The sequence below is a fragment of the Camelus dromedarius genome, chromosome 27 (assembly GCF_036321535.1).
Source record: "Camelus dromedarius isolate mCamDro1 chromosome 27, mCamDro1.pat, whole genome shotgun sequence".
NCBI classification, from domain to species: Eukaryota; Metazoa; Chordata; class Mammalia; order Artiodactyla; family Camelidae; genus Camelus; species Camelus dromedarius.
This window is the reverse complement of record NC_087462.1, coordinates 9,526,340-9,548,352: the sequence shown is the minus strand read 5'-3', so window position 1 is coordinate 9,548,352 and position 22,013 is coordinate 9,526,340. Positions and strand designations below refer to the sequence as shown.

The following is a 22,013-nucleotide window of genomic DNA, read 5'->3' as shown; positions in this document are numbered from 1 at the left end:
GACTGCCCCTGCTGCACGGGCCTAAAGACACCTGCCTCCATTCAGGCCACTTTCCCCCCTCCAGACACCCTCGGGACCAGGAGGCAAGGGACCAGCTCGCTGAGGGTTGATGGGCCAAGCTACTCTACTACACTTTCTTTGTGTCACCTGTTCAGATAGACAGCACATGATGGCCGAGGACTCTGGCGATCTTCCCAGGGCAGTGGCCTGGGACCCTGGTACACTTGCCAGGAAATGAAAGCCCCAGGTGCGTCCCGAGGACTGGAGAAGCAAAATCTCAAAGTCTGCCCCTCAGCTTCCCGGGTTCTGCCTGCCTTAGAATGGGATGGAGAGGCTCTGAGAGATGAGCTGGAAGATTCTGGCAAAGCCCCATATGGTCCTGATGCTGACGCTGTTCTGATTTCAGTTGTGAGGAAGCAGCGGCAGCAGCCTGGGAGGGCGGTGACCACACCAGGGCTCTCAGGCCTTCCTCTTCCTCCATCAGCCATCTCAACCCCGGCCCAGGCTGCCGTGGTGCCGGGCACTTCACGGCCCTCACCGGGCTGGTGATCTGACTTCCACGGGTGTGACCATTGGCAGGACACCTGTGCTCCGGGCAGAGACGAGGGCTATTTCTGCTCCCTCAGTATCCCTGAGAGCCAACTCTACACCTGGCTTCTTAACACTTTTTGCAGAATGATTTTCAGATCTTCCAGGAACTTCTTTCGTCTTATCCCCTGTGGCAGCAGCCAGTTCCAAAGTCACTTTTTTCCGTGAATGGAGTTGTTTTGGGCCCCCCTCCTCCTCCTGACCCTGACAATACTGAGGACAGGGACCCTCGAATGCCCGTGATAAAACTTGACTGGCCCCTGGGCGGGCACACATGGCCTCCCAGGCCTGGCTCTAAATACACCCCTTGTAAAGTCCCACGAGATCTGCTCCCACCTGAGTCATGTTCTTGCCTCTCTATAGTCACCCCAAGTGTAAGGACATGTGTGAGATCTGGAAAATTCCCTAACAGGGCACTTCCAAAGCTGACGTGGCCAACCTGCCCACCTTCCCTAAAATGTTTTTTTAAATGAATGTGACAAAATGAAACAAACTTACTCTCTATCAGTACAATTATTTATCCAAAATTCCCTCATTAAAGAAAAATGAAATCTGTCTCTTACCCAGTTTTATGGCCTGAATTGTGTCACCCTCTACAATTCATTATATCTAAGTCCAACTTCCAGGGACCTCAGGATGTGAGAATATTTGGAGATGGGGCCTTTAAAGAGGTGATTAAGTTAAAATGAGGTCATTAGGCTGGGCCCTGATCCAAGAGGACAATTGGACACGGACCCCACATAGAAGAAAGACGAGGTGAAGACACAGGGAGAAAGTGGCAGTTGACAAGCCAAGGAAAGAGGCCTGAACACATCTTTCCCTTGTGGTGGCCCTCAGAAGGAACCAACCTGTCCACACCCTGATTTGGACGTCTGGCCCCCAGATCCATGAGACAATACATTTTCACTGCTTAAGCCATGCAGCCTGTGGTACTATGCCATAGTGGTTCCAGGAAACTTGCACACCCGGTGGTGACAGTCATGAAATGCTTGTAGCTGGGTTCCCTCTCACACACACAACCCCGAGAAACAGGACCAAGCTGGGATGTAAACGAATGAGTCACACAACGACAGCTTATTCATTGCTCCGACTAACCCACAGGCTGAACCCTTGAATCACTACTTTATTTATCATCGGGCTCAGGCTCAGAGTCTCGATGAGGAAATGAGTAGAACCCGAACTCATCGGCTGCGTTTCTGAGACATGCCTCATCTCTGAGGCCCTTTCTGGGCTGGAATGAAAACTAAAGAGAGGTGAAGAGAGGGGCTCTGCATGGTGGCCGGCAGCGGGCTGGCTCACTGGGGGCCCGGCGGCGCTCAGACAGAGCTCTTTGTTTTGTCCCTCGGTCTCTGGGACGAAGGCAAAGAGAAGGGCCTGTCTTGCTCCGCGGGGAGGCCGAGCAGGGGCTGCCTGGCACAGTTGGTTGGGGACGCTGGGTGCACAAAGGGCCGGTGGATGGAGACTAGTGGGGAGGGCAGCATCCAGGAGAGGGTTGGACGGCCCCAGAACGTGCCGTTTCTTCCCCTGGAGTTAAAGCACCAATGTCACGGTCAGGAAACAAGCAGAGGAGGATGTGTGAAGAGCAAAAGTTAGATGGTCCATGCTGTAGGGTGGGCCGGCATCTGAAGCCAAGCAGGCAAGTGGGAGAAGATAACGCAGCTTCAAGAGCTGCCCTGATCTGGGGCTACCTCCACAGTAGCTCTTCAGAAGATCTAATACCTCTAATCTCGGAAGAAAAGCAACAATTTGTCCCGAGACAAGGACGGTGCCCGCAGAAATCCAGGTCAGCCGTAAGACAAAAGAAGAGAAAGACAATGGCTTCTGCTGTGCCAGCGAGTGACGCGAGTGATGACAGCCCCAGGTCACCTCCTACTCCTCCTCCGCTGAATGTTCTCGGGGCCGCTGCCTAACTCCCCCTCCGTCCGTTCCCAGTGGTGTCTCCTTTTTATCAGGATTCCAGATTAAGAACTGAGCGCATGGCAGAATTCAGTTGCTGGCCTGTCTTCCCCACGCCCGCCCTTGGCAGTGGTTAGCTGGGAACTCAACAAACACCAAAGACTCAACAAACACCAAAGAGGCAATGGTCGGCCCGGCTAGGAACCAAATTTTACTACAGAGCAGTGGTTCCTGTCCCCCAGGAGATGCACAGCCATGTATGGAGATGCCTTTGGTTGTCACCACCTGGGGTGAGTGTCTACTATTGGCATCTCGTGTGTGAAGGCCAGGGATGCTGCTCGACATCCTCTGATGATCAGGGTGGCCCCTGCAGCAAAGAACGACCTGGTCCCAGATGTTGGTGATGCCGCAATTGAGAAACTGCTCTAGCAACTTGGTCTTTACCAAACTGAGGTTACTAACGATCCTTTGTGTTTCTAGAAAGCGCAGGGAGCCCTCTCTGAAGTCGTCACCTGCCTGAGCCTCAGTTTCCGTATCGAGAAAATAGGAATGAGGACTCCCTTGCTGCTGGCTGGCAGAATAAAAGAATTGGGTATAAAAACCTATCACAGGTAAAACTCAATAAAAGGCAGAGCTGCATAGGGACGTGCTTATGTGGTTCCCCTTTCCAGCTTGGTTTCACACCTCCGGATCCTTCAGGCCTTGGCTTGGGGCCAGCTACCTCTTCCGAGGAAACTTGCCGGAATCCCCCAGGCCCTGAAGCTTGTAGTGATCGTTCCTAATTCTGTCCCCACAACTGCTTGTGTCACCTCTGCTGCTGCACTGACCCACCACTCTGGACTCCATTATCCCTGTGGGGGAGGGTGGCCCATAGAATGTCCTTCCTTGAGGGCATATCTCTGTCCCCAGGACCCAGCCCCTAGCCCCTGGCACCATCAGGCCTTGCTTTACTGAACTCTGGGCTCACCCAAGACACAGGGAGACGAGGAAAGGGAAGCGGCAAGTTAACAAGCCCCCCTTGGGGACAGAAAATGAATCCTACGGTGAAACAGAAAGGGGAGATTCCCAAGTCCCCACTTGCCTCTCCAATTACAATCTTGGACCCAAGGGAGGGTCTCACCCAGGGATTTCCAACTGGAAGGAACCAGAAGGATACAGCCGAAACTTTGGAAACAGGTCCAATGCGTGAAAGAAAGCATGTTCGGCATCGCAATTTTCTATGTGGAAGATAAGGAGGCAGTAAGATAATCACTTTTGGATTCAACTGTAGAATGCAAAGCCAAACAAAAACGGGATCACTGCAGTGGGGATTCACCTGTCAGCAGCTGCACAGAATGAGAGGGGGCTGTGTGCTGGAGATGCTAAGACTATCAAGAAGGGTAGTTGGGTTTCAAAACTGAGAAACACTGATTGAGGCCAATCCATTCATTTTGCTGGTGAAGAAACAAAGAGACCTGACCGAAGTTATGACCCCCAATAAACGACGCTCCACGGGAGCATGCCTGGCCACGTTCCTGGTATAGGGAGGAGACAAGAGCAGGGCTCTGGAACCAGAAGATTCTGGTCTTGTTCATGGCGGGGAGTGGGGAGCAGGGAGTGTACTCGCCAGGGCAAGCCCACACTCAAAACCTGTAAGAGGAATGACTGTGGGCTCTAATCATGTTCTGGGGCAAGTGAGGCTGAGAGCCACCTTCCATAAGGGCCAGAACATTCTGGAAGTGAAGGGGGTGTTTATCTTTCTGTGACCCTCTTTACATTCAAGTTACCCAGATTCATGCTCTGAATGTGCTGTAAACCCAGGCTCTATGGCCCTTTAGCAGATCCCAGACAAGGATCCCCAGGGTCGGGGAGAAGAGAAATTAATGCTGATCAAAACTGCGCGGTGCAAGTCCCCTGGCAGAGCCAGGCCCATCAGACAACAACTTTACAGCTGCCCATGTCAACTCCCACTGCTCCTTAAGAGTCTGGAGCCACCAAGACCAGAACACACCTCAGGAAGGCAGGTGCTGGTACCCTCCAACTGTAAGGCACAATGTCCCCACCAGCTCCCACTTTAGACAAAGAGGTATGGGAAAGGCTTTCCCTTAAAGACCCCTGGCCTACAGGGTGCCCACTGGCTGCCGTGTCTCTCCCAGGCTGAGCTCACACCCGCCGGGGGACAGATTTCCTGTATGTCGTTTTACCCATTTAAGTCCAAGGATGCAACTCAGAGGAGGTGGTGACAGCCTAGCACATGTGGGTGTGTGCACACCCACCCCCTCCTTCTAAAACCCAGTTCCGGCCCCATAGTAGGGGCACAAGAGCTCCTTCCTTGCTCCCTAGAACCCCCAGGCTTCAGCCTGCCCTGTCTTAGAAGAGTGTTGGGTTTTCTTTCAAGTGCTGAATATCACCCAGAAGGCGCTGGGACTAGCCTGGGTCACACAGCAGTTGGGGCTGAAGTCAGGAATAAGATGAATCAAGAGGAGAAGGTGGGCCCCAATTTCCATAGGATGCACCCCAGCGTAGGAACGGGGCCACTCTAACCCCTTCTTTTCTTCCCATCCTCCCCAGGCTCTCCCTGGACCAGATTTCAGTTCTTGCCATGGTCTCTACCCGCTTTCTGCCTCCCCTCCCATCCCCCATTTCCCCTCTTAACAATTCGGCCCGCCGCCGCCACCAGTGGGTTCAGGGTGCTCCACATTTATTGAGGACGCATCGAGTCCCAGGCGCTGCCCTCCCTCAGGTACCATTCCTCTGCCTCTTTACCCGTACGCAGAAGCCCCCAGGCCGTCCTGCACCCCTTCCCCCGAATCGCACCTTGGCTGTTCCCCCACCAGTCTTGCTCCTCTCAACCCTCAGCCTGGGCCTCTCAACCCCGCCTCCTTGCTTCTCCCCCTCCCAGCCTCGTTTCCTGCGACCCCTCAACTACCACTTAAGCCACGTCTTCCTCGGAGAAACTGCTCAAAGCCGCAAGACCTGCCTCCACACCCTCCCGAAAACTCCCTCACTGGGCCCATCACATCAACTTTCTTCTTCATCGTCCAGTTCCCACTCCGCCTCCTGCAAACCCTCCAAGACCCCCAAACTCGTTCCCGCCCCCTCGACCCCTGCCTTCGCGCCACCCACCCCCTCACTATCCCTCAACTCCGTTCCCCTACAAAGCAACCCACCGATACGAGCTTCGAGATCGAACACCCAACCTGCGACCGCCCGACACTCACCTGGGCCTCGGCCACCGCGCGCCGCCGGTCCCGGCCCGGGTCCCCGCCCGGCCTCCAGCCCGCTGCTAGTCCGGCCGCTCCGCCCCGCCGCGCCCGCGGCTCCCCCGCGCGCTCCCGCTTCCGGGTTCCGGAGGGGCGGGTCCAGGGGCGTGACGCCAGCGCGCCAGGGGGGCGGAGCACCACGAAGCCCCGCCCGCCTTTCCTTCTCGGCCCCGGCCACCGCCCCCCGCCGCTGGTGGGCGAAACCAAGTGTGAGGGGAGGACAGAAAGGCGCGCGCGCAGGAGTCGCCCGCTCCACCACATCCACGCTCTCCATAGCCCACGGCCACCCCTCCTGCGCCGCCGCAATATGGCCTGGTCGGGGCGAGGGCGGGGTGCGGGGACTTGAAGCGCCTGCCTTTGAGTTGAAGGCGGGAAAATGGCGGATACTTCGGGGCGCGGTGCTGGGTGAGTTGGAGCTCCTCGGGTCTGAATTTGTAGGTGCCAGCTGGACGGCCACGGCCGAGGGCTGGGGACTGAAGGGCGCAAAGCTGGGGAGCGAGGGCCCTCGGGGTGAGTCCGGATCTGACCCAAGAATCACGGAGGTGGGAGGTGGGATTCAGCCTCTGCGCATGCTCATGAGCGTGGGCGCAGGACCAGAAGTAGAGTTCAAGGCCTTAGTCTACCATTTCAGTTCTGGGCGATCTTAGCAAGTGGCTTAATCTCTCCGTGCCTCGATTTTCCCCGCCGCAAGACCGAGGTGACGCTGCCGCCACTCAACCTTGTAGGCCTCGTGTGAGGCTTAAAAGCGTTTAGAACTGTGCCTGGCCCCTAAATGTGATCTGTCGCTAGGCAATTAGGGACTGAATGTTTGCGTCATCCCTCACGCCTTCCTCAAACTCATAGCCCTAACCCCCTGCGTGGCTGTATTGGTAAATGTGACCTCTAAGGAAGTTAAGGTCAAATGAGGTCGTAAAGTGGGGCCCTCATCCGATAGGACTGGCGTCCAGATGAGAAGAGAGTCTGGAGGGCTTCCACGCTGGCTCTCTCCTCTCGGATACAAAGATGTCACCCTAGTACACAGTGAGAAGGCGACCACCTGCCTTTCCTGCACCTTCATCTTGGACTCCAGCCTCCAGAGCCATGAGAAATTAATGTCTGTTGTTTAAGCCGTCCATTCTCACGATTTGCAGTGGCAGCGCAAGCAGATGAATCCACAGGTGCTAGGGAACAGGGAGGAGCAGACCTGGACCCTGTCCTTCTAGAACCTTAGAGGCTGTCTTCCTCCTGACCGCCTTGGTCTTCATGAAATATGACTCTCACAGGGTCCATCTCCTCCCACCTGTCGCAGGGCTCCATCAACAAGACCCAGATGCCCCCTTTTTGCATGACTCAGCTAGCTAAGAATGGTGTATACATTTTTAAATGGTTATTCAAAAAAAATCAAAAGATGAAGACTATTTCATGACACTTGAAAATTGTAGGAAATTCCCATGTCACTGCGAATAAAGTTTAACTGGAATGTGAGCACACCCATCTCATGCATCATCCATGGCTGCTCCATGCTGGGATGGAAAGGTGGAGTAGCTGTAAATTTAAGCCTATGGCCTACAGAGATGAAAATACTTACTGTCTAGCCCTTTACAGAGAGGGATTACCAACCCCTGGGCTCTGGGAACAGTCCGAGCCCTCAAGTGAATTCAGAACTCTGTCAGCCTGGCGCAGTGTTCTGTCCTCCCAGATCCCAGCTCCCTGTTGGTCTTCTCTAGCTAAGCCCCAGGGCTGATCAGTTCCAATTTCTGCATCATTCTTCTCTGCCCGCGTGCCCTTGGCCTTGTTGATCCCTCTCTGAGAATGTCGTTCCTCACATACCTGAGCCAGTGTGCTTGGTCACTCATCCCCCAGCCCCCACTCCTTTTCCTGTCTGGAATGCTCCCCCTTCATGCTTGCCTGATTGCAAGATGCTAGTCATCCCTCTCTGGAAAGGAGGTCCGACTCTCATTCACTGCGTATCCCCATCGGCACACAGTAGGCACACAAACGCCCGATGAATGAACGAATCCGTAACTTACGTTGAGATCTTTGAGGCTTGGCAAAAATCCTGGCACTCCTCACTCTGGGCCCTTCTCCACTCAGGTGGCGGGCTGCACTGTGTTGCCCCCAGGTGACAGGGCTGGGCCTCCATGTCCCCCTTCCTATGGAGGTGGCCCTAACCTGGCAGAGATTGACATTGACGGGGGGCCAGGAGGTGCTGGGACTGGGCCATCCCAAGGAACCCTGAGCTCCTTGCTGGCTTCCTTGAGCATTTTATCCAACTCAATTAACAAGACCCCCATCTCCCTCTTTCAGGAAGCCTTCATCAGGGGGTCCCAGTACTCCTAGTGGTGCTAAGATAAAAGGAAGAAGAATACAAGGTAAGCAAAATTGGAATCTATCCCACCATCCAGTGAAATAAAAAGTGATTTCATTCCCTCCACTCAGTAAGTGCTTTTGAGGAAGGGAAATAAAAACAGGCCAGGGGAGGGAAGCTGGGGCTTTACTTCTAGTCACACCTCTGGGGACCCCAAGTCTGGTCACCCAGCCCTGCAGCCAGGGGTGCAGCAGGAGCTGGTGGGGGTCACTTAGGGCAGTGGACCCTTCTGGCCACGAGGGTCGAGGGTCATTCTCAGGACTCGTCACTTGGAAGTGTGGGTGAGGAGAGTAAGTGAAATCGTTATCAGATATCAAAGTCTGCTTCTTCTCAGTAACACGTCAGTCCCTCACAGGTACCCACATGTCCAATATCCACCTGTGAGTCCAGGGTCATGGTCCACAGCCCCTCCTTGACTCTTGGCAGTGACCAGTTTGGGTGGTAGACTCAAGGATCTCCCACAATGGAACTCCCACCTCTGTTACAATGAACTGTTTTCTTAGGCTGTGGGCCAGTGCACATCTCAAGTCCCAGCAGAATTCTAGTTCTGAAAGACAGGAGATTTATACATTACAGCATGGCTTGATGATCTTGTCTGTAACATCTGTCATATTTACCCGTGGTCTAGACCTGGGACACAAGTTATATCCTTCCTGGTAACATTGCTTCTGTGGAAAAGCCACCACTGTTTAAACAAACAGGTGCATTCCGGTTTTCCGGAAGCTTGAAACTGCATTTCAACTGTGCGAGGAACCCAGAGCCTCGGATCCTCCCTTGATGAGGAAAATCCTGTGTTGACAGTATTAGAAAGACCCAACGCAGGATGCTCTCCCCCCGCTTGGGGATATCCTTCGCCCCAATCCCTTACTGGATGTCCAGTGGTGGACCCTCACTGTGGCTTGATTCTCTCCCCTGGACCCTGCCTGGTCCTGGCCTTTAGGTGCCTCCTGCTCGATTACCTGAGCCCACTCTCCCGGCAGCCCACTCTTCCCTACCCGGGGCATGCCCGGGGCGACCACTGGCTCCACGTCTAGCTCCAGGCTCCCCGTTCACTGTGATTGTGCCTCCTTTCCACTGAAGCTTGTGGATCCTGGCAAGAAGTACGGTTGAAATCCCAGTCTCGCTCAGCTGAACTGTCGACCTATGTGACGTTGACCACATCACTCTCCCTGGTAAAAAGGGAGACCCCTAAGCTCTGGAGGCACCTAGGAAAAGTGCAGAATCATGCATTTGATGTCTTGCTGAGCACCTGCTCCCTGTGGGGTGGTGCAACGGAGAAGCAAGCAAAACAGACGGGAGTTCCTGCCCTCAGGGTGGTTCGCTGTCCCAGGACATGGGCAGTCCAGCAAATGGAGGTGTAAGAAGACACAGGGTGTGCTGGACAATGATGGTTGCTATGGATAAAACAGCAGGATGGGGCTAGTTTCTGATCCAAGGGAGGGGCTGGACCCAGCAGAGCCGTGAAGGCAGCAGGGGCGGCCTGTGCCCACTGGCTGAAGGATCAGGTGATGCAGGACCTGCACTGTGCCTGGAAGCACTCAGCTCCACCAGCTAATGGGCCCGCAAGATGGCCTGTTGCAGCTGCCCAAGGGGCAGCCAGCCTAGAGGACACTGTTTCAAGGAGGAGGGTGCAAGGGAGCATGGTGACTGGTGCCACTGCTGGCTCAGGACGAGGACTGAGGATGGTCTGGTGGGCTTCGGAGCCGGGGCATCTTGGTGGTCTGGCCAAAAGAAGTTTGGGGCATGTAGTGCTGTGGTGACCAGGAGAGCCAGGCTGGGAAGTGGGGGAGATTCGAGGAAAGGAGGCTGGAGAGGAAGAAGAGCAAGCATTGTAAAGGGGAGCAGAGAAGGAGGGGCAGAAGGGATGGGTGAGGGGAGAATGAAGAATGAACATTGTGACCACTGGAGAGAGGAAGTGGAGGGGTGCAGGGTGAGGTGAGGGGAGAGGGGTTGCCAGGCAGTTTCCTAACAGGGTGAGGCCAGGGCTTTAGCACCCAGTTGGAGGTTTGCTTTACCCCAAGGCACAGAGGTCCCTGCACGTGAATAGGATAATGGCCCTGACGTTGGAAGGCAGCCAGATGCCCAGGCGGGATGGTCTCCTGCGGCTGAATGTATCTTCCCAGTGAAATAGGAAACAGGACACCAGCCGACCAGAGGGATGGGCCTGGTGTAGGAGGTGAGAGAGGGTGGAGGATCACAACAGAGGACTGCAGGTGATCACGGGGCTGCAACAGAGCCCCTGGAGATTAGGGGGACAGGTGGATTTCTTGCATCCGCCTTCAGTGCCCCAAGGACAGGCAGGGAAGGGGATCTGGGACTGGGCTGTCACCAAGGGATCCAGCTGTGTCTGAGAAAGGCCGTGATGCCAAGCGTGTGTCAGGGGAGCGGTCCTGAGCTAGGTTAAGGGGGTTGAGGGATGTGAAAAGCAGTACCATGAGTGGGTCACAGACAGACCTGGGGGAGAGAGAAGTGCGGTTGGGGTCATAACCACAGGGAACGAGTTGTGGGAGGAGGAGGAGGCAAGCAGGTGGCCATCTGTGGAAGATCTTTTTTCCTTCCTCTGCCCTGCCCTTGAGTCCACTTTCTGAGTTGACCTTAGGCACGTATTCCTGATCATCCTTGAGCATAGCTCCTGTGGCTGGCTATTGCTCTGCCTCTGGCCAGGTGCTTGTATACAGCAGGTGTCCCCTACTTGTTCTTGCATATAGTATATTCTCATACATATTCTTGGATACAGTAGATGTCCCATAAATGTTCTTACATACAGTAGGTGTCCCATATATGCTCAAGGATGAGCAGGGAGGACTGATAACACCCAGCTCTTGGGGTGAGGGGGTCCTTACACTCCACTGTCATAGTTTTATTCTAAACCAAGGGTGTCCCCCACAGGTGGAAGAGTGGTTGAGTCCCGGTATTTACAGTATGAGAAGAAAACCACCAAAAAGGTAATGCACATCATCTGTTTGAAACGGTTCTGAACAGTCGTGGCGAACTCGAAATTCTGAGACAAGTCACAAAAGCCGGGCCCAGCCTGGTCCTGACGGAAGCATTTTGGGGACTTTGCCCAGTTGAGTGTCTTGCCCTTCCTGCCAAGGCATGACTCTGTCATGAATAGCAGAATACTTTGAGAATCCCTTTTGAACAGCCATGATCTCTAGTGAATCATAAAATTATTCCTGCCTCTCAACTCAGTAATTCCTTTCTGGAGTCTTGTCCTGAAGCAATTCTGTCTAATGCCTGGCACGTGGTCCCTGACTTTGGCTGGTATTTTAAAAATACCTGTAGGGTTTTAGAGAAAGACAATGGGGAAAAAACACGTGCCAGAATCGCCCAGCGTTAGAGGAAGAGTTTAGTGAACTGCCTCTAGCCACACCATGAACATGATGAAACAATTGAAAATGACGTTTTGAAACACTCAGCGACTTGAGAACCTGCCTTGTGTGATGTTAAATGAAAACAATCATAAGATTAGCCACTTACATCTTGTGTTTCAGTGTGTGCGTACTGATGGTGTGGTGAAGGGTGAGTTATCCCATTTTCCAAATCTTTGTTTATGATAAAGTTTAGTTAAATATTCATTTTTGCTACCTGTCTCTTACTCTGGTAGAGTAATGTGACTTAAGATCTGGCTTGAAGAAAAAAGATACCTTTACGCAAACCAATAGGCTTCTTGGACTGTTTTTTGTTTGTTTGTTTGTTTTTTTAATGGACTTAATTTTTTTTATAGCAATTTTAGGTTCAAAGCAAAACTGAATGGAAGATACAGAGATTTCCCACATACCTGACCCCCTGTCCCCTACATGCCATGGCTTTCCTGTTGTCAACATCCTGCACCAGGGTGGGGCATAATCGATGAACCTACATTGACACATCCTCACCCAGAGTCCATGGCTTACAGTATTGAAGTGATTTTTCAACAAAGGATAACAGTCCACACTTCATAATTTTCATGTTGCCTGACAAACTTGGTTACAGCACCCCCATGTGTCTGCATGCTATAGTATTGTAGATCTTTAAGAGCTTCTCCGTTTTCTTTTATTTCATCTTTTTTTTTCTTTTTTAATGGAGGTGTGGGGGGTTGAACCCAGGACGTTGTGCATGCTAAGCATGCGCTCTACCACTGAGCTATACAGCCCACATCTTTTAAATTACGGTGTAATTTACATAGAGTAAGTGTCACTCTTTTCAGCACACTTACCAGTTCTGTGAGTTTTAACAAACAGATCTGGTCATAGACACACCACAAAGTAGAGAACAGTCTGTCACCGCCCCCCTCCCCAATCCCCTTGTACTCTACGCCCCAGGCAACCATAATCTGTGTTCTGTCCCTGTAGCTTTTCCTTTCCACAAGGTCATTTAAACGGTACCACATAGGACGCAGCTTCTTGCATTATGCCTTCTTTCACATAAAGGTCCCTCCCTGTCGTTGCCTGTTATACTTAATGTGGGTTCCTTCGGATGGCTGAAGAATATTCCGCTGTACGGATGGACCACAGTGTGCTCAGCCATTCCCCGGCAAAGGACATTTGGTTTATTTCCTGGTTTTGGCAATTAGGGAGAAAGCCACCTTAAACATTCCAGTGCAGGATTCCATTAAGATGTGTCCTCATTTCTCCCAGGAAGAGAATTAATTGTAGGGTAAATATATGTTTGACTTTGTAAGAAACTGCCCAACTGTTATCCAAAGTGTCTGCACTTTTTTACATTCCCATGAGCCACAGAAGAGAATTCTGGTCAGTACTTTAAGATTAACACCATTCTCGTGGTTTTAAATTGCATTTCCATAACAACTGATGATATTAAGCATTTTTTCACGTGCTTTGGCCATTCCTATAACTTTAGTGATTTGTCCTTTCAAATCTTTTGCCCATTAAAAAAAATGGGTTATTTGTTTTCTCATTATTGAGTTTGGAGAGCTTGTTCTATATTCTGGGTCCCGATCCTTTATTGGTGATTTGCAGTTATTTTCTCCCAGTGTGTGACTTGGCTTTCCATTCTCTTAAATATCTTGGGAGCTGCAGAAGTTCTTGATTTTGATGAAATCCAGTTTATCAATTTCTGCTGTTATGGAATGTGTTTTTGGTGTCATATCTAAGAAATATTTGCCTAACCGAAGATCACAAAGATTTTCTCCCAGGTTTTCTTGCATGAGTTTTGTAGTTTTAGGTTTTACGTTTAGGTCTGTAATCCATTCTGAATTAGTTTTTATGTCTGGCGTGATAATGGAACATCATTTTCACTCCTAACAAGGTTTTTTTCTGCTTTATATTATTATTGTTGTTTATTATTATTATTATTATTATATTATAATGGCTTGTTAGCTCCATGCGGTGCTTGCTTTTTGGTAAGTTTTAAAGATTATTATCTGTACAAAAACTTTGTTTTGTCTGATGACCAAAGTAATATGTTCTCTCTAAAAAACTGGCCAATACTAAAATGTATACAGAAAAATCATCATCTGTAATCTGCCATGTCAGAGGTCATCACTGGCAAACATTTTGCTGGTTTCCTATGAAGGTATCCTTTTTGACAAAATTAGTTCGTTCTGTATATATGCAATTAAATGTCAGAACTCCTTAAGTCTATCCCCTGCCTCAAAGTAAGAGCAGATGCAGGCTTTGCAGACTGCAGAGCGGCCCTTTCTCGTGAAAGGAAGGTGCCTTGTTCCCTGACTGTCACGTATTCCCCTAACAGGCTCCTGCAACAGATGCATTAAAGACCAGTGGGAAGATGCCGGAAGGTGGACGGAAGCCCAACCCACTCCAGAAAAGCAAAGGTGCGTACAGATGGAAGGAGGGTGTGAAACAGCTCTGAAGGTAAATTTTGTTTTGTTTTTCAGATGTTCCATACATCTATTTATTTATTTGTATGTTTATTTATACAGATGTTATAGGTTAAAATTCCCTTTCCTTTCTGGGAAGCATGAGGAAAAGGAACTAGGCAGAGAGTTTCAGTGCACAGGCAGATTTGGGGCAGGTGGAGAGGTGAAGGGGGATGACAGCGGGATGGGGGGAGGGAGCCACTTCCTTCCTACGTGGCCCCAGAGAACCATTTGTTTTCTGTATCTGTGAGTCTGTTTCTGTGACCGCCACACATTTGTATTTTTATTTTTTATTTTGTTTTGGTTTTTTCTCTCTTTTTGTGGCACACAGTTTTGTTTGTGGGGCCTTTTTTGTTTTGTTTTGTTTTTTGTTTGTCTTGGGAGGTGGTAATTAGGTTTACTCATTTAGTTAGTTATTTTAATGGGGGGACTGGGGATTGAACCCAGGACCTCATGCATGCTAAGCATGTGCTGTACCACTGAGCTATACCTGCCCCCCTGGCACACATTTTTAAATAGGGGCTAAAGCATGAAGAGAACTCCCAGGGAAGATGAACAGTCAGAGGCTACAGGAGAAAGAAGGGAAAAGAGCAGAGGGCAGGACAAGTGCACGGCATGTTGTCAGACTCTCACACCCTGAACACAGCGTCTTTTATTTAAACGAAGCAGGAAGGCTTATTCATCTCTTTTGGTTATTAAGAATCCCTTCCCTTTCTGTATTACTTTAAAATATATTCAAGTTGTGGAAGAAGGTATAAGCTTAGTGATAGAGCAGGTGCTTAGCATGCATTAGGTCCTGGGTTCAACCCCCAGTACCTCCACTTAAAAATAAGAATAAATAAACAAACCAACCTCATCACCTCCCCCCTACCAAATAAAATAAAATAAAGTGAAATAAAGTAAAATGAATTCAAGCTGATAGCTAGGAATTTCCAAAGGTTTTCCAGCCTTATCTGCTGCTACCTCACAAGAAGCTGAGTTTTCGGAAGTAGATGTGCAGAAGAGTTGCCTCTTCCGCAGTTTACGTGTAGCGCATCTTGCTGACTGTGCTGACTTCCAGGGATTCTCATTGGGCCCACAGATAGCAGTGGAGTCGGCAAAGGCGACCTGCAGTCCACCTTGCTGGAAGGGCACGGCACCGCCCCGCCTGACCTGGATCTCTCGGCCATCAATGGTACATCACTCACTTTACTCATCCTTCCCCTGGCTGGGGGGTCGCGGTGTGTCTCTGAGGGCTTCCCAAATCTGCTCTTCTCACCTTAAACATGCTTTTCTTGATCTTAGACAAAAGTGTGGTCCGAAAGACTCCACAATTAGAAAAAACAATGTCCAAGAAAGCTGAGTCTTCGTCATTTTCTGCCTGTACGAAAAAGAGCCCCGTAAGTGTCTTAAAGCAAGAGGGCGGACGCTATAGTGAGCTGGACAAATCTGATTTAGCTCCTGTCCTGTGCCAGGTGCCCCGCAAGGTGCCCCAGGGCTCCAAGAGCAAACAAGCCAGCCGTGGTTTTTAGGACAAAAACCGCACGTGTTCTTGCAGGATTTATAGTTTCCATTTCCCCCAGTACTCACGCAGGAGGAGGTATAAATGCAGGAGCATGTGACAAATGAGACTGGGGCCCTGTTTGCCGGCGGCACGCTAGGGACGGTGCTCTGTCAAGCCCTGTCCCCAGCAGGGAGGATGGCCGGGCTGTGATCTCACCTGGGTGGAAACCCCAAGTCCTGGTTCTGGTGGGTCACTAGGTTCCGGTGGGGCCTCCAGCTGATGCTTGACTGCCCAGCCACCAGGAAGAGGGGCCAGGCCATCCTCATCCTTTTCACAGAGGGCCCGAGAGACTGAGAAAACAGAAACAGCACATCAATACACAGTCGAGAGTTACTGAATTACTGATTGAAAGAAAGTACACATAGGTTAGGATCGTGCCCCTTCTGGGGGAGACAGCTGGATTTATACCAGTTCACGGGGAACCAGGAGTGTCTTTTTCTTGTCCTTGAGGATCTCTCCGAAGCGATGGAAATGATGGAATCCCAGACGCTCCTCTTGACTCTGCTGACCACGAAGGTGAGGATGGAGCCTCTTTCACATGTGACGTTGGCAGAGGGCAGCCTCTGTCCCGTGGAGGTGAGGTCCCCTCGGGTCTGAGCTTTTGTTTTGCACTTAACAGATGGAGAACGGTCTCGCTGCGTTTGAAGAAAAGGCAGAAAGGAATTTATTAATAATGTGCCAAGAGAAGGAGACGCTGCAGAAAAAGGCGCATGAGCTGAAGTGCAAACTTCTCCTTGGTCAGAAGAAGCGGGAGCTGGCGGAAGTCCTCGACACACAGGTCAGCGGTGACCACGGTCTCCGGGCTGCACATCTCGGCAGCATTGTCCCATCTAGGGGTTTGGAGGGAGCCTTGATAGTAGGTGTTGCCCCTCACCTGGCTCTAACCCTCTGCTAGGCTTTTGGCACCACTGGGTATTGGAATGTGACAGTTTATCAGAGGATGAGGCTGTAATGTGAGAACCAACCAGCAGGAGGGCCCTGTCCCTTCAACAGACATGGGCAAGTATTCAGGCACCCAAGACTTGTGCCCAGTGACACGGAGACATACTCCCAGCCATGCGTGTGCCGTCCATGAAACTTCTGAGGTGGTGAGTGCAGGGCCTCATCTCACAGGCCCCTCCTCCTCCTTCCTGCAGATCGAGATGCTCAGCCCGTACGAGGCTGTGGCTGGCCGCTTTAAGGAGCAGTACAAGACGTTTGCGACAGCCTTGGACACCACGAGGCATGAGCTGCCAGTGAGATCGGTCCACCTGGACGGAGATGGGCAGCAGTTCTTAGGTAGGAAACAGGGAGGCTACCGGGCGAGGGGTAGGATGAACCACCCAGTGCATGTGGGCATCTCCTGTTTGTCGGGCACCTTAATTCCTTTGTGTCATGTCACAGGTCCCCTCCCAGGTAGATGGCGCGTCCCCCATCAAATGGCAGAGGACTCAGGGTTCGGCAAGGCTGTGGTTTGTCCAGGGTCATGCCCTGAGTAAGGACCATGCTGGGATTTGAACCCAGGTCCCTGGGACTCCCCAGTGATTTCTGGTCCTGCTGAAGGGCATTCCTGGGGAGCCCTACAGAGGTGCTTCTGTGGCTGGCGAACAACAGTGCTGCGACCCTCCCAACCCCCACCCCATCCTGCCTTCTAGGCAGAACTGAGACGGTATCTTTCCTATATAGCGTTCCCACTTGAAGTTGGCAAGTGTGAAGAGTGCCTATCCTTGATCCTAAAATTCTCTTTAGAACAAGTATCTTCCCAGAGCAAGTTTGCAGCTGCCCTAAAGTTTGGTTATTTCTCAGCAGAGCTCTCACAAGCCATCTAAATACGTTTTGCTTGAAGCTGATGTAAAATCAGACCTCTTCCAATGTGAAATAGTTTACGTATGACATGGGACCTTGAAAAATGAGCCTTATTAAACCATCATCTGTGTCTGAGTTGCCAGTTTTATAGTTGTAGCAGTCAGCTCCGCACCTGTGACTCTTGGTCTCCATCTCTGATAAATCCCTTAGGTAGTCGCCAGGAGTTGGGAAAGGGGACCCTCTGAGTTTCCTTGTGCTTGTAAAGCAAAGTACCACAAACGAGGTGGCTTAAAACAGCAAATTTATTCCCTTGCAGTTCAGGGGACCAGAAGTCTGAAATCAAAGTGTCAGCAGAGCTGGATCCTTCCGGAGGCTCTAGGGGAGAGTGTGTCCCAGGCATCTCATGTTTCCCTGAGCGCCTCTGTATCTAAACTTCCCTCTTATTAGAAGGACATCAGTTACTACGTTAGGCCCCGCCCTAGTGCCCTCATTCTAACTCAGTTACCTCTATAAAGACCTCATTTCCAGGAAGGTCACATTCACAGGTATTTGAGATTAGAACCTGAACATGTCTTTTTGGGAGGGCATGATTCAGTTCCCTAGCAAAGGAGATGTGTGTCTGTAGGAACCCTTATAAGGTCCCCCTGATGTTATATGTACAGTTTGATGGGTACAGATGCATGTGTACCCAAGGTGGAGAGATGCTGGTTTTCTTAGAGCAGGTGGGACCCAGGGCAGGTGCACGTGGCTCTCTGCTTGGGGGAGTCGGGAGGCAGTGCTAGGAACAGGGAGTGGGAACCACGGGTTTGTTTTTAAGTTACTCCTAGCACAGATCGTCTCTGCCTTTTGGATTTGTCCCTGTTGAGGATGCGGGTGTGGGACTCCAGGTGTGTTCCAATGACTGCCTGGACGACAGAGGCACCTGACCCACCATCTCACACTCCTGTGATCTCAGGCAAAGGGGCACAGAGGCGGTCCCCGGGCACGAGTGCCTTCCTTCCCGACCTTTCTGCCTTTGAGCTCTTCACGATTCCAGCATATGACAAGAGCATTCTAGCAAAAAGAGAAGAATATAGTCAGCCACCCAGCTTACGCGTCTATTGCTTGGGGACACCTTGAAACCCACAGCTGAAGAGCCCTCTTCCCTTCCAGATGAGTTGCAGCGGGAATTGACGACCACCTGCCATCTGCTGGGGGAACTTGGCATTGGCAACTCGGAAGAAAACGAGAAAGCGTTGGACCTGCTGAGTGAACTCAGGGAAATGACCCAAAGGAAGGATCTGGAGCTCCGAAGGTATTGCAGGAAATAGTTTTAAGAAAAAGCTAGCCCTACACCCCCCATCAGGCAGAGACAGGCTGTTGGCGGCCACCCTGGAGGGTGCGCTGGGCTCTGGAGGGTGGGCAGCCCTGGCGTTTGCAGCGTACGAAAGTCCAGGAAAGCAGAGGGAGGGAAGTGGGCAAGATGCCTTCAACCCAACCAGAACCCCCGGGTGTGTTCTTGAGCAATCAAATTAGAAAGACAGGGGCGAGAGTGTCGGCCCTCAGAGTAACACAGCAGATCTGGGACTTTGGACTGGTCTGTTTATGCTTTAAATATTTTTCAGGGTAGGGACTTTGGGAGATTTTGGAAATTCTTACCAATATATAAATAAATACATGTAGAAAAGGTGCAGATCGTATCGGCACAGCTTGAGTGCTTTCATGACTGGGCGCCCTCGTGTCAACAGCGCCCAGGTCCGACAGCCAGCTCCCGGAAGCCTCCCAGCCCGCTTCTCTCATTCTCCTCCAGGATGTTTCTAACTGTGGGGTAGCGAAGCCTCCCTATCTTCCAAAAAAAAAGAATCTAGTTTTTTCTCCTTCACAATGCCAAACATAATTCCCGAGGTGCCCAAAAGTTTGAATGGTACTCACGGTAAACACGACCTGCTGTGGCATTTCCTTCATGTCTGTATGCCCGGGACGAACAGGACCCACCGAAGGGTTCTAGATCACCAGGGTCACGGCTGCGAATGGGTAAACATGCTCGTTTTGTGCTGATTTCCTCGCTGCCGTTGACATTGCATGAGCATCAGGGGCAGGTCCCAGTTCACGGCTCTGTCTCCACTCTTAGGATGGTTCCCAGCATGATGTTGATGCTCCCTAGATATTTGCAGAGTAAACTCTTTTCTTTCCCATCTGCCTGGTCCTCTTCTTGGGGCTTCCGTGCTTTAGTTTTATTTAGATGAAGCATTTTTGTTTTTCCCTTAATTGAGGCACTGGGAATTGAACCCAGGACCTCGCGCATACCAAGCACACGCTCTACCACTGAGCTCTGCGCCCCAGATAAAGCTTATTTACCGCTGCTTCCCTACGGGCCCGAGGAGGGTTGCCCCGAACCTGTCTTCCCCAACGTGGCAGCCGTGAAGGCCAAGGCACTCGGGCACAGAGGGTGAAAAGATGTCATTGTCCTGTCGTTTCCACAGGAGCTTTGCCCTTGTTCTGGAACTCTCCGCCGAGGCAAGTAAAGAGGCAGCCTTAGTCAACCAGGAGGTCTGGGAAGAGGCCCAGGGTGCTGAGGCCCCCAGCCGGTGGTATTTCAATCCAGAAGAGGCTACTTGTAGGGAAACTCGGGGAGAACTCTGGAGCCGACTCTTCCGGGGAGACGACCAGCCGTGAATCCATGCGCATATGGTGTCCCAAACCCACATGGAGGCCTTCCTGCAAGCCGTCAGGCTGAAAACATGTCGGTGCCCCTTGTTTGGGGGGAGATCTGCAGTGACCCCCACGTGAGGTTCTGGAAACTTAAGCACTTTATACACTTAGTCTAGCAGTAGAACTATTTTTGTATGATTACCTTGTTTGATATTAAAAAAAATAAAACTGTTTTGCAATTGAACCTTGGTTTCTGCATGAGGGGGGCAATAGAAGGCATGTGTTGTCCTAATTTATTCCAAACAGCTGGTCCTGAGCCTCGGGACCTTCAAGACATTATGCGTGGTTGAGTTTTAAACAACGTGGCTTTGAACTGTGGGTCCACTTATACGTGGATCTTTTTCAACAGTAAAGTGAACACACGACCTGCGGTTGGTTGAATCCACCATTCGGAATTGTGGATACAGAGGGCGGACTGTAAGTTTTATGCAGATTTTCAACTGCACAGATGGTCAGGACCCCTAACCCCAAGTTACTCAAGGGTCAACTGGGTTTCACTTTCAAGATGATTTGTGTCCTTCAGTCACAGGAGCAGTTCTGTTTAATGACTGACAGCAAGTTAGGAGTTGGCCCTCAAATGGAAATGCTCCATCTGGTCCAGAGTCCCAGTCGCTGTCCCTGGGGAGCACCTACAGGGTTTTGCAATAGTTGTGGTCTACACCGCACATGGGGCCATGGCACAGAGCACTGGTCCAGCCAGCGCTCCAGCATCCATCACCACGTGGGCTCTGGCAGGCTTCCTGGTTCCCATGTAGTGTGGCTCTGTTCACATTTACCAGTTCCCATCTACAGGCCTTCTGTGTTGGGAGACTAGGGAGGGGGAGACTTCCCTTTGAGATTCTGTATCCATCCTCATAATGCCTTCAGGTAAAAGAGATGTGGCCATTTTACCCAAAGCCTGTGCCAACAGCCATGCTTTTAGCTGACTTTCATCTTCATCCCATCAACACTTCCGTTTCTCACCGGGGCCCCCCAGGGACTCATCAGCAGGGTGTGGATTTACAATTGTAGGCAGGGGTACAGGTGTCCCCAGTCAGATGTAGCAGCCATTCCTACAAAATACACACATCAAGGAGACACAACCTCTTCCCGGCAAGATGGTTTAAACTTTCTCATTTCCATCCACACTCCCAGCCCTCCCATTTCTGTATTCTCCAAGCCCATTGGAAACCCTCATCAGGGATTCCTGTGGAGCTCCTGTATCAGAGTCCCAGAAACTTCTCTTCTCCACCCCCGACCTATGTTCTCCCCCATTTGTGTGCGAAGAGCTTTGAGTCCACAGAAGGGACATCTCAGAACCCTGGTCCTGTGGTCAGCCATTAGCTTCAGGACCAGCCCAATTACTGCCCCAAGTGATTCCAGATCAGGTTTCTCATTATAATCTTTGCCTTCTATCTTTTAAAATTGCTCCAAAACTGGGGTAAAAACAGCAGACTTGTATGGGACCCCCTTGAGTGGGTCCCTTCACCAACCCACCCTCCCAGAGTGCTGTATTGAGACCTTGGCTTCAACCTGGTCAAGATCATCCCATTTTTAAAACAAGCATCTAAAGATGTCTACCCTCCCATTTGCTCGTTACTTCATCTACTGTTTTACCATCTGTAAGACCCTTAGGGAAAGATGAGAGGCAAATCCATCAGGCTTCTGGTGCTGTGGGGTGATTCTGCAGCAGTAAGGCTCATGGGGTACCCATGCAAAAGGGCCCCTGATACACACCTTTTACCATGATGTGCGAAACGGGCATATTCAGTGGGCGAGTATCTCAGTCATTGTAAAGCCAGCTCCACATGGCTTGCTCATGAAGCGTATTAGCTGACTCATCTAGGGTGTCCCACTCGGCACTTAGTGGGGGGAGTCTGGATAAATAGACCTTACAGTGGTTTTGATGTGGCCCACCCAGCTGGCGGCTCTCGGGAATAACCTCCTGTGTATGCATCACACGTAATCATCTGCGACACAGGGACCTGTGGGTCCTGTGTTGACCCAAACATGCTCTTCTACTCTGAAGTATCTAAACCAAAAATTCTGCCCCCCAAATTCATTCTCACAATTATTAAAGTTTCTGCAGGAAGTTGATGATACAAATGCAGAAAACACAAT

At 51.1% G+C, this 22,013-nt stretch overlaps 2 protein-coding genes and 1 non-coding gene across 12 annotated transcripts in view; 1 reads left to right on the top strand and 2 right to left on the bottom strand.

Annotated features, from left to right (window-relative positions):
• The window catches only part of MYO9B (myosin IXB), an 83,761-nt gene extending 77,979 nt beyond the window's left edge, over positions 1-5,782 (bottom strand). For all 10 annotated transcript variants that reach the window (XM_064479966.1, XM_064479969.1, XM_064479972.1 and 7 more), the window contains exon 1: positions 5,685-5,782. The gene's annotated coding sequence lies outside the window, so the exon portion shown is untranslated. The remainder of the gene's footprint in view (positions 1-5,684) is intronic.
• Positions 5,783-5,921: 139 nt separating this feature from the next.
• On the top strand, positions 5,922-20,097 carry HAUS8 (HAUS augmin like complex subunit 8). The gene is made up of 11 exons (XM_010995155.3): positions 5,922-6,131; positions 8,013-8,077; positions 10,963-11,018; positions 13,768-13,849; positions 14,976-15,068; positions 15,179-15,273; positions 15,888-15,953; positions 16,057-16,215; positions 16,574-16,715; positions 18,375-18,516; positions 19,685-20,097. Exons 1-11 carry the CDS (start codon positions 6,103-6,105, stop codon positions 19,875-19,877), a joined length of 1,122 nt encoding a protein of 373 aa, XP_010993457.2. The 5' UTR covers positions 5,922-6,102; the 3' UTR covers positions 19,878-20,097.
• On the bottom strand, positions 19,470-19,543 carry TRNAT-GGU (transfer RNA threonine (anticodon GGU)). Its single transcript has one exon. It is a non-coding gene; the product is annotated as a tRNA-Thr (tRNA).
• Positions 20,098-22,013: the final 1,916 nt, after the last annotated feature.

Bases quoted from the DNA above. Each gene is read 5' to 3' on its own strand.
- HAUS8 (XM_010995155.3), top strand. From the start codon at position 6,103: ATGGCGGATACTTCGGGGCGCGGTGCTGG. The intron at 11,019-13,767 runs GTAATGCACATC...TTCCCCTAACAG, and splicing joins AGAAGAAAACCACCAAAAAG to GCTCCTGCAACAGATGCATT. The intron at 18,517-19,684 runs GTATTGCAGGAA...TCGTTTCCACAG, and splicing joins AAGGATCTGGAGCTCCGAAG to GAGCTTTGCCCTTGTTCTGG.